General features: G+C 38.2%; 1 protein-coding gene across 12 annotated transcripts in view; it reads left to right on the top strand.

The window, feature by feature from the left end:
• Nucleotides 1-12,147, top strand: part of LOC129770059 (hillarin) — a 65,817-nt gene that overhangs the window by 15,849 nt on the left and 37,821 nt on the right. For 5 of the 12 annotated variants that reach the window (XM_055772660.1, XM_055772663.1, XM_055772665.1 and 2 more), the window contains exon 2: nt 9,566-10,120. In XM_055772660.1, the coding sequence (XP_055628635.1) occupies nt 9,932-10,120 (189 nt within the window). In that variant the 5' untranslated portion in view covers nt 9,566-9,931. Of the gene's footprint in view, nt 1-8,320; nt 8,477-8,541; nt 8,921-9,565; nt 10,121-12,147 lie in introns of those variants that run through there. The other 7 variants (XM_055772666.1, XM_055772671.1, XM_055772670.1 and 4 more) reach the window with 6 other exon arrangements.

Here is a 12,147-nt window from a genome sequence, read left to right on the forward strand (position 1 = left end):
TGTAATTTGTTTGTATGAGAGCCCCCTCTTTCAGAGGAGGGTGATATTTCAATCCATCATAGATACATTTTTCTTACTCAAAAACACTCCTATGCCAAATTTGGCTTCATTTGCTTGATTAGTTCTTGAAATTAACAGAAATTTGTGTGTTCATTTGTATGGCAGCACTCTCTCCCCTCCTTAGAGAGTGGGGAGGAGTGTCAAATCAGCATAGAAACATTTATTGACTCCTAAAACCTCCATTGGCTCCATTTGCTTGATAGTTCTCGAGTTATGATGTACTATGTGTTTCATTTGTATGGCAGAGGAGTGTCGTATCACCACAGAAAAATTTACTGCCCTCTAAAACTTCCACCCACCTGATTTGGTTCCATTTACTTGATTAGTTCTCCAGTTATGCAGAATTTTGTGTTTAATTTGAATAACAGACAAACCTACCACCAAGCAAACTCCCCCCCCCCCTCTTCGACTGCTTTCCTGGAGTGATCATTCAGTATATTCGTACCTAACATACATATCTAGAGTGAAGTGACCAGATGGTCAGAGGTCTTACGCGGGACACAGAAAACAAAACGTTATGTATATACGTTATGTGAACATAAACCATAGTTTAGCGAGTCTAAACTGATCAGTGTTATTTCTTTCTGAGTATCGGCACTCAGTTGTGATTTTTCGGTGGTTTTGATTTTGTTTACGCCCGAAAATCACTCGCTCAATCAGAGCATTTACGCCTGGCAAGCACGATTCAAATTCTACAATTTTCTTCAAATTACCGAATGGAATGCTCGAAAGTTCCAATTAATTTTTTAGTGTTAACGTATGCATTCAAAAAAAATGGACTAATTTCGGATGGCGATGAAAAATAATTTATAGAAACAAATTTTCTTAAATCTTACGTTTATGAGGTTTACAACAAAAATGATTCAAGGCTGTTGATTCACAGTAGCAGCACTGTCAAGCAACTTGATGATTTTTCCATATTGTAAGCTCCACCCCACAGCGAAGGAGTTGGACATCCTGAGACACTTTGTGTCCGCCAGATATAGCCGATCTGGTATTTACAATATCATCTCTTTGCCGCTCCTTAAGCCGGGAGATCGAAGCAACCGGCCAAACGGTGGAGAAGAATCTGGCCAAAATGGACTTTTTTATGCGGAAGCGTCAGACGAGACCGGCCGTATCTGAGCAGCAGGCAATTACCCAGAAGGAGTACCTTGAGGTGCTGGTGAAAAACACTGAAGGATGGATCGGCTGGAGAAAAACATTGTCGCGAAGACCACCAACCTTCCCAACATTCCCCAGCTGCACCCGATAGAAAACTTTTGGACGAATGGCCAAAATAGAGAGACAGACGAACACCAAAGCCACGAAAAGTTAAATAACACGCTGATATACATCTTTCATCGGCCATGGTTCAGGTTCCGGCCAACTTCCGTAAGACCGCCCAGCGCTTCATTTACGATACTTCACCACACAACTCTGCCTCTTCCTGTCGAGTATACACTAGTTCTTCAGGCTTATTCAAAACGTTAAGCGCTGACCGAGCTAGGGGACCAAAGATGAACTTTTCGTCTGACTCACGTTGGTCCCTACGGATCAATAGGGGACTATTATAAAAATCATTTTTCGAATTTTGTTGCTGTCGCTTCCAGTTGACACTCTCTATACAAAAAGCCCAATGTCAGTGCGATGAAACCTGCTCAACGTATTAATCTTTGGATGCATTAGAAGCGCTCTTGAACAGTTTGCCAAATAAAAGTTTTTTTGAGGTTCATCCATTTAAGAAAATCAACATGATCAAATTGTGATATTGAAATATTTTTTTAAATATTTTTTATATTCGTTTCTTTTGCCAAATGCGGGACGGAATCTTACGCGGGACATTTTGTTGAAATGCGGGACTGTCCCGCGTAACGCGGTCGTCTGGTCAGTTTAATCTAGAGGCCTTTGCTAACCGCAATCTGCGATGATTCGTCCGTTAAGTTACGAACGTTGAGACACTTGTGTATATAGAGGCGAATGAACTGCAAAGTTTAAATCCTCCTAAAAACAAAGAAGAAGAAGACACTTGGATAAAATAACAAAAATCTAGGCCTTTCCTGCACCGAAACTAGCGTTGGCAGAAAACATTTTATCTTCGACAGGAAAACTGCTTTTTCTTGTGCTGAAGGGTAAAAATGAGTAAATAAAAGCATATTTTTCAAAAACTTTAAAATGTTTGTATGTATGGGAGCAGACATTTTTATTTTTTTTTTTCATCTCTTCTGGGATTGTAGCCAAAAAAAAAAATCCAAAAGATGTCAACAGGGATCGGACCAAGACCGGCTAGAATGCAAGGCTGTTTTACACGACCACGCTATCCACATAGCTACTGGTGCTGTTGCATAAATACGTCGACAATGTCAACGCAACAGTGATACAAGATTGCTTTCATGTTATTGGACACAAATTGCTGGGCCTGATAAATGAATCATTGCAAACTGGGCACGTGCCTGAAGTTTGGAAGGAATCTGAAAAGAGAATTTCAAGGCTAAAGAAATTTTTGCGGTGTTCTTGGATTTGAAACGCGCTTTTGAAACAATTTCTAGGGCCTTACTGTTGCAAACATTGAAGCGCTTTGGAATTGTAGGGACATTATACAAATGGTTTGAGAGCTACTTGTGTGATAGAATTCAAAAGACTCGATTCAACGATTTTATTTCTGCTCCCATCGATAACACACTTGGTGTACCACAGGAAAGTGTGTTAGGGACCGTTTTATTCATTTTATATATTTATGATATGCGGCGGGTTTTACGTTTTTGTGATATCAACTTGTCGCGGATGACACTGTTCTGTTCATCACAGCTAAGGAGTTAAATGTAATCGCGGAGCACTTGAATGAAGATCTTCATTCTCTCGCTCGGTGATTGAAATTCAAACAATTAAAGTTAAATGTTAATAAGACAAAATACATGCTCATTTCTTCAGCAAACTCCAGATATAACGGTAATTTTGAAATCGATGGTGAGACTATTGAACGCGTTAAAGAAATAAAATATCTGGGAGTAGTTATTGATGACAGACTAACTTTTAAGTCTCACATTAATAATGTCATCAAAAAGGTTGCTAAAAAGTACGGCGTCATTTGTCGTTTGAAGAATGAGTTAAACGCAATTAGTAAAGTCAAACTATATAAATCACTCGATAATTGTGTGATCGAATTGAACGAGGAAGTGAGTTGCATAGATATAATACAAGAAACGCGATTGATGCAAGAACATCTAACTTTTTATTTAGCAGGTTCCAAAATTCACTATTGTATAAAGGATTAAAATTCTACAATTCGATGCCCAGAAATATTAAACGAGCGGCAACAATGGCTGAGTTCAAAGAATTGTGTCTCTTACATGTAAAATCTGTGTTGTGAATTTGTAAAAATGTTTCAATGTTTCTATGTTTGCATAAGCTATCATGTTCGTATTGATGATGATGGATTTTTGTTGCATTATTGTTGTTGTACATTAGATTTGAAAAAAAAAAGACGGGTGGGTAATGTCGGGGACATAACCGGAGTGACGTAGGACTATACAAAGGGGACAGCTTTTGTTAAATATATATTTTAAATATATTGTTTTATTTTCTTCTCCTACGTGAATACCTACCTATCTACCTGAAAAATGGATTAGTTTACTGTTTACTCTTTATGAATATGTTGAGGGTTGAAAAGAACCTTTGGTGTTGTGTTTTTGTTATCACTCGATATTCCCATCTTGTTCGGTTAAACCTTCCTGTTTAGCTATTACGTTTGCCACTCGCCACAGCTTTCACAGTTGGAAAATTTCTTCCTATCTAGCTTGTGACATATTGTTCAGTAAATTACATTTAATGCGACGTGCCGGAGAAGCACTTTGCCACTCACTGAAACTAATTGTTGCCTTGATGAGCGCCGAACCGAAGCTGCTCTGTTCTTGATGCGGGTTTTCTGATTGTCGTGAGCAGCTTTGCAAGCCAACTCGAGCACTCCGACGGCCGAAACTCTATAATCGCTGTTAGGTATACTGGTGCTCCGGCACCAATCCGTTCGGCCTAGTTACCCTTGCGGAGCAATCAGTGAATGCGACCAACAGAGAACTGGAGACCTGCACGGTTCGAGTGAGACTTTGCCTTTCCCTTAACTTGTCCTCCTTTGTTACGTCCACGATGCCGATGCCGTACAATCACACGGGTTTACGGTTTGAAAGAAAATAAGATATTTTTTTGGGGTCCGCGTGTTTTATACTCTAGTGGTACACACTCACAGGATAGAGACAAATCAGCAGACTCAGCCAGAGGGGCGAGTCCAACGAGACGAACGAATGAGCGTTAAAAGGGAGCGATGGCAAAAAAATACATTCATTACGATTTGTTCGCTCATTCTTTGTGTGGACACCGACTGGACAACATCGTTGCTGGACGGGCTGGACGGCGAGGGATCGAGTGCCTTTCTCAAGGCAAGAGGGCGGAGGTGGTAGCGCTGGAGTAAAATAGAGTAGTGTTTTCAAAGGGCCTTTCTCAAGGCTAGAGACGAATGAACTGAAAAAGTTTAAAGTCTCTAGAATACAATACCATTACCAATACCATTTGTTCGCTCGTTGGATTCACATGCAGGCTAAAAAGGGTCCTTTTCAGGATCACAAAATTATCTTCAATCTAAAGAGTTTATTGTTTTGTTGTCACTCGATATCCCCATCTTGTTTGGCTAAACCTTTCTGTTTAGCGATTGCATTTGCCACTCGCCTCAGCTTTCACAGTTGGAAAATTTCTTCCCATCCAGCTTGTGACATATTTTACAGTAAATTACATTCAATGCAACGTACCGAAGCGCCACTCAGTGTCGCATTGGAGGCGATTTGAACCTGTAATTGAACATTTGCGATGACAGTGGTACAGTGTCGACTTTCAATGTGCGGTCATAATTTGGATCTCTATGTTTACAAAAATGTCCAACTAAATAAGTCGCATTACATGTCCGTCCAATTAGCTAAATGTCGAACTAATTGTAAATTACTGTACTTTCAATCTGGAAACAATTTAAGAGTTGGTGAAAATTGAATAATCTTGAAAGTCCCCAACTATCAATAAGCTCAGAACTACTGCCAAATTCACATACTCATCAGATCCTGGCGAACAAATTATAAAAACATCAATTTGTGTTTTATTATTATTTTGGATAATGTTTTAGAACGCATTGAACTTTATTTCCTAAACTCTTTTTTGGAAGGTTTAATGGCCCTGAAAAGCGCCTTGTTTTATGGAATGGTTCCAATTTAGAAAACTTAGTACTCGTGGTTTTGAAAAAAAAAACATTTCGAACGCCCTCGATGCCGCCTTGTTCTGGATTTGCCACCAAAGCAGATTGTAAAAAGAGCAAACTTTTTTCTTCTTCTACCTGATGCCGTTTTGCGATTGCGTTTGCCACTCGCCACTCGCTGCAACTGCCTGTTGTTGTCTTGATGTGTTCTGTTCTGAATGCGGTTTTTCTTATCGTCGCGAGCAGCTTTACCAGCCAACTCGATCACTTCGGCGGCCGAAACTATATAACGGCGGCTAGGTGGACTGGTGCACTGGTACTAACGCGCTCGGCCTAGCTACCCTTGCGGGGAACTCCATATCAACACGGTTCGAGCGGGATTTTGCCTTTCCCTTCACTTTTCCTCCTTTACCATGTCCAGACATGGGTGCTTGGGTTGGTTTGTTGATGTGTTGTGATGCGAACCGATGTGGTGTACGGTTTGAATGAGAATGATCGTTACGGCAGCGGAGCGGGGATTTTTAAGCTGACTGGCTGGCTCGAGAATTACGCATGTGTGAGACTGCGACCAATGTTTCGTTCATTTTTTTCTTTTTCCTTTCCAATCGTGCTTCATTCTATTTCGCTGCTGCTCTGGTTGCCCGTTTTGGTCGGTACGATTTGAGGAGCACAAAATGGACCAATCAAAAATGGGCACATAGTGAATTTTAAGAATGCTTGATATTTCACAATTATTCAATTATTTATCTCAAGAAAAATGAAATGTTATTCGTTAGAATAGATGCGTAGATATATTTCCTATCAATTGATGCAAAAACCTTTGCGATCTATTGAGAAATGCTCGAGTTATAAGCGTTCGAAATCTTGCATTTTTTCCTACTTGTTCAGTGCCTAGATTTCCATTTCACCCCCTATATCTTCCGGTTAGACGTAGTCCTACGTCAAAATAAATGAGTAGTCTACAAAAGCTCGATTTTGAACACTAGCGAAACAATGAAATGTTCTAGGATATTCAGTGGAAACCGGAGTCGAACCAGGGACAGCCCAGACGGAATACTCGTTAACTATCGTATTAGCAGATGGTTATATCGATTTTTTTTCTCTGTACCGCGGCAGATCTCAGTGTAAGTATCTAGTGGAAACTTGAGGATATCGAGTTCGATTCCCGATCAGACAAGGATCTTCTCGGGTTGGAAATTTGCTTGACAAGCCTTGGGATTATATCTTTATTTTTCGGTTTCCGTCTTTTGTTTAATGTTCTTACGATAGCAATTTATGTCTGCAACAGAACCAGTTCGTTTTATTTTGCATACTGGTTCCTGATGTGCTTTGTTAAACCTTAAAAATTATCTTAATGATAAATCGTCCTGCTCAAACCATTGTAGGGGTCTTATAATATTACATCTCATTATAGTATAAAGTTGGAAAGTATTTTCTAAGAGTAAAAAGGAGAGCATAAATCTATATCTTTCGCGGTCTGGGCCGTGTATCTGGCAAGGTATGCGAGAGGCTTTAATGTGTGCTTATTTGCAATGTATATCTTGTGTTGCTCGCTTACGTTGTTCTTATATTGCTATAGCATACATATTATATAAAGTTGCGTACTTGCGCATTTTCTGTTATTTTTAGGCTCATTTAATGTAATAAATCGGGATGCCAAAACATGTGCTGAAAATTAAATTTGGGTGTGGTAATGGATTTTTCAGAAATATCGCCTCAAATTATATTAATGTGAACTTTGAAAATATACGAAAAATCATCATTTGGGAACTTTAAAAATGCTTTCCTATGGTTCGAAGAAATGTTTATACAAGCATCGGGACTTTACTGAACGTTAATCGCAGGAAAACATGTGGATTTTGAATTACCCTTTTTCTTCAACTGCAACTACATGATGACTACCTCGGTGCACTGAATCAAACAGCAACAGGTGAAAGTGAATTCCTGCAACGATGTTATTTTTGCGTATTAAAAGGAAAATGATTTGATTAGCCTTTCAGCGGCTGCAGTCGTTTCAATTAGGTAAATTCACGAACAGTTAGCTGTACAACCATATCGAATCCATTCGGAGTTTCCGACGCAAAATTTAAACGGTATAATCAATCACCAACGAAGTTGAGCATTATACCCTAATCGTGGAACACGCCAGGCATACCCATCTGCCAGGCTAAACTTAAAATGACATCATACCAACATATTTTTATTTTGAGTAATTTGATACTGCTAGGATTTTTGAGATGATGAGGCTTGTTTGTACTAGTATACTTTAAAGCATGGGATGACATAAATCTAACATTTTTAAGATCAAATGACTAACTGCAGCTGGCGGTTGTCAGAATTATGCAAGGTCCGGAATTTATGAAAACAAATAAACCAAGCTATCGCTATATATTTGGTTTGTCTATATACCAATGGATGTGGTAAAAACATGCGGAAAATTCAATTCATGGAATTCGAACACGCTCTCACAAAAGAGCAAAAACAAACGAAAAAAAACGCAAAGTTCCAATGCATTTCCCTTCATTTACTTCGTTCGTGCATTCCAATGAGAAATAGTTTCGTACATTGCATTTTTACTTGTTTTCTCTCGCGAAATCTTGTGGGGTTAAACAACAAGATCAGCTCAGTTGAGTTATTACAAATAGTCTTAGTTCTGAAATAGGAAGAATATTTCGTAAGGATTGAGACATTATGAACAATTCCTGCAGGAATACTAACATGCGATAATGCAGAAATGATAATACATAAATACTAATGAAAAACGCAGCTTTGGTCTATCAAAGCTGCGTTTTTCCATTAGTATTGCGTTGAATCATAACACAAAGTTGTTTTTTTTTCTTTCTTCCTATAATACCACACAAACGGGAACTATGTTAGTTACAACGTTTCGTGAAACTGTTATGACTGAGTCCGTAGTAAACAAGAGAAAGAAAATAGAGAAATAAGGCCTGTGTGTTGATCTGTGAGCGGATCGCGGAAAAATGAATAGCTCTGAGTCACCACATCGCAACCGCTCGAAATGGTAGTTGCGAGTTGTCGTTCGAAGCGGTACGGACGTGTGCATGGCCAAATCGCGAACGCGGACCCCGAAGTAATTCTTTGCTTGATCTCATGAAAAATGGAATGAAGTGAAACGAGTTTTCGAAAAGAAACGCCACATATAGCATCTGAAGAAATTCCGGAACAGAAGCGATGTCGCGAAAGGTAAAAGTGTACGAAACAAGATGTACCTAATAACATTATGCCTGGCCGAATATTCCTGTGCCACTCTGCTCGGGGTGAAATTTTTCGCCGAACTTCTACCAATGAGTTTATGGCTGTTGAAGAAGAAATAAAAACACATATTCGTGGAACGTTGGTTTGTTAAAACATGTTAACTGTGTTTCCAAATATGCATGTTCAGTGATGGCGATTCCAGTTTGTGAAGCAGTGTGTTCAAATGTGTTCAATGAACAAATTGTCTCATCCAAATTTATCAACTACCTTTTTCGTTGATGGTGTTGTAAAAAAACAAATTCAAGCCGTAGAACAACACGCATGCAATGCAACAATTGGGAATATATTTTGTGCGGTTAAACACCGATGACTCTGAATATACCTACATAAGCATAAGTTACAAAATCACAAACTTTCGAAAGTACGTATATGGTTAGTACATGATCTGCCAATCAGTTATATTGCGAATAAGATAAAAGGCAGATGTCATGCTCAGAAATAATTTTAATCCTCATGTCAAGGTTCGTCGTTCGCCTGTACCGGGGACGCGTTCAAGTCTTTAGATCATCATGATCATCTCAATGAGTTTTCACTCTTTTTAATTGTAGTGGCGCATTCTTGTTTCCTTAACTTAGCAAATTCTTGTATCACGAAAACATATGTTCTTGGAAAGGCAGAATAGGGCGCTTAGCAGTCAAGCGGTGGAAAAGATTTATCTGCAGCAGACGTTTTTCAGTTAGGAGTGGTGCTTTTACTTTGTTATTTCATGCGCCCTTATAACATCGTGATAAATTACGCTTACGAAAGGATTACAAAACTCTGTGACCGTTATTGTTATTTATTTCGCGTTGTGTTTTCATTGCTTTTTCAATCCTCATAATCCTTTTACTATTTAAACCTCTAGGTTTTCCCAAAATTTTATGAGAATACTTACAAAAATCCAACATTTTTCCATCTAGTAACTACTCAATCCAAAATTGTTTGAGATTATCCACATATGCTAGAAATCGTTTGATTCGATATAAACAACGAAATTTGCTCATATTGAGAAGTAACAGTTATTAACCATTATTCAAGATGAAAATCTACAGCAAGCATAAAAATGGCAAAGTTTTCATTTCGCTAAAATGAAATGAAGATGTTGAACAGATACTACGAGAAACTGAGGTTACTGTGCGATGTCCAGGTGAAAATTTGAACTTAGAACCAATCCCAAGCACACACGTGTGGCGCGATCGCCGATGAAAGTGGAAGTGAGCGAAAAGTGAAACTCGAATACTACTATCGTAATGCTGATTGGGCCAGTGCGGTGAGTCTGAAATAAGCGGCCCATGAAGTGAAGTGAAAGAAAACTAGCTGAAACAGCGAATATTGGAAAAAACAAGTGCGTTCAAGGGGGAAACCAGCCAAAAATTGGATAGCGAACTACAGGCGAAGTTGAACATGTATCGCCCAAATTTCTACGAATCGACGTGTTTGCGGTGCAGTGAGGTCGTCTATCAGGTGGACCGCGTGGGTCCTCTCAAGGACTTCACCTTTTTTCACTCGGGCTGCTTCAAGTGTAAAAAATGTGGAACCAAACTCACGCTCAAAACCTATTACAACAACCAGCACAATCATGATGATAAAGAGGTAAGCACGGCGCATTTATTTCATTGATCAATTGTATTTTGTTTCGTCCCATGAGCTTCAAAGTCAGCAAACAAAATGTAAACAGGTTGATCATCACGGCAAAGTCACTATTTGTTCTGAAGAATTGTTGTTATTGTTATTTTTTTCGAAATTATATACAAATATAAATGTTAGATAAGCATACCCACCCAACCTGAAACAATAAACACTAGAAAGACTGAAACTTGCAATCTAGGAAGTCCAAATCAGTCAGAATTACTGCATTGCGAGAGAATAACTAACGTGTAAAGAAATCCGTTTGAAATTAATTTTTGATTTTTTTTTATACAGTTAAATGCCAAGTTATTAGTAAATATTAAAAATGAACAGAAATATTTCACTTTGGAAAAAAAAATAAGCATTATTATTTGTATTTATTTTTTTACAAAGGAAAGTGAAAATATTTTTATGTGTAAATCTTCTGCAAAAATACTTTTGATTTTTTTATTGTTATTATTTGTATTTATTGTTTCATTGTTGCAGCAATTTCACAATTATTTCACAATTTTTGCGTTTGTTAGAATCGGTTACATTTGATGATTTTGCAGTTGATCTTTGTGCGTCTTCATATTCTGATGAGTTTATCTGTCCTGCAGCTCTGTATTCGGTGGAAAGATGTTCTACTAATTGGAACAAGAAATCTTCCCGTTTTATTAGGTATTACTGTATTTAAGCAGTTTTCTGCACCTGACTTCTGACGGAAATAATTGTTCATCTAGCATTTAGTTGATAGCAAGCCTGACTGTTTTCAATGAACATATTCATATTCCATAAAACATATTTCCTAAACCAACACAAATTTATTTGTTTGTAGGCGTCTACTTTTTTGGTTATTCTCTTGAAACGAATAAATCGTAGGATTTATTCGTAGAACTTTTCTCTTGAAACGAATAAATAGTAGGTAGAATCGTAGAACTTTTCTGTGGCCATAATTTTTCTAAAAAGATGGAACCACACTTTGGTGAGTAGTAATAACCCGGTTAGATTTTTCCTGTCTTGTAATTTCCACACGCATATAAAACCCCAATATATGCACGTATACCCGCTATAACTGTTGTCCAATCGTTCCTCAAATTAGGCAGCCTTCTTCTTCTGTGCACTTTTTAATGTGTTTGATAATATTGTTAATATATGTTAATATATGTTATATTATGTTAATATATTGTTATATTATCAACGAGATGCACTCATAAAATTATCTGATATGATGTTCTTTTTTGCGAAGCCTGATCACCCTTTCCAGTGCTTGGAAATATCTGTATCACATCAATCTTTTCAGCTGAATTTCCACATTCGATCATTATACCATTGCATTCGAGATACCGAAAATGAACCAACGCCGAACCTCACAATCACAGCAAGCCCCTCACAGTTGATTCATCCAGTTTTGTTCATTCTCTTTTTCGTTCTGTTCTGCGTTCGCGGAATGTGAGCAAAAGAAAATATCCCTAGTTTTGTCATTCATTGATATTAATATACCAGTACATTCACTATCAGCATCGTTCTCGGACACTGATAAAACGGAAAAATTCGTTGAGGAAGATAACGAAGTACAGAATGCTCATAATAGTGACAAGAAATTAAATTGTTCAAGCATGCAAGGTTTCCACCTAAGTTAAAATGCTTTCATTTTACATGGTGAATATGCAATTCCAATTCCACTTGTCAGAAATGCTTCAACTCCAATTCCGATGTAAAAAAACACCGTCTTGACTCAAATTTCATACATTTGATTTTTGACTCAAATTCCGAACATACGAATATAAAATGGTGGTGTCCAAGACACGACCGCAATGGGAATATTTCGAGTTTCCTTTTGCAAACGGATTAAACTGTGCTATAGGATTAGCGGATGAAATTGCCAACATCCAGCTTTGGCTGACACGGCTGCATTCGCTACTCGGATCTATTCTGCAGAATGCCTCCTCGCCGTCCAAACCTATGAAATCCTTAGCTGTGTGTGTGTGCATGCAGATCTTGCTCTTTTG

Source organism: Toxorhynchites rutilus, chromosome 2, assembly GCF_029784135.1.
Source record: "Toxorhynchites rutilus septentrionalis strain SRP chromosome 2, ASM2978413v1, whole genome shotgun sequence".
In the NCBI taxonomy this organism is placed as follows: domain Eukaryota; kingdom Metazoa; phylum Arthropoda; class Insecta; order Diptera; family Culicidae; genus Toxorhynchites; species Toxorhynchites rutilus.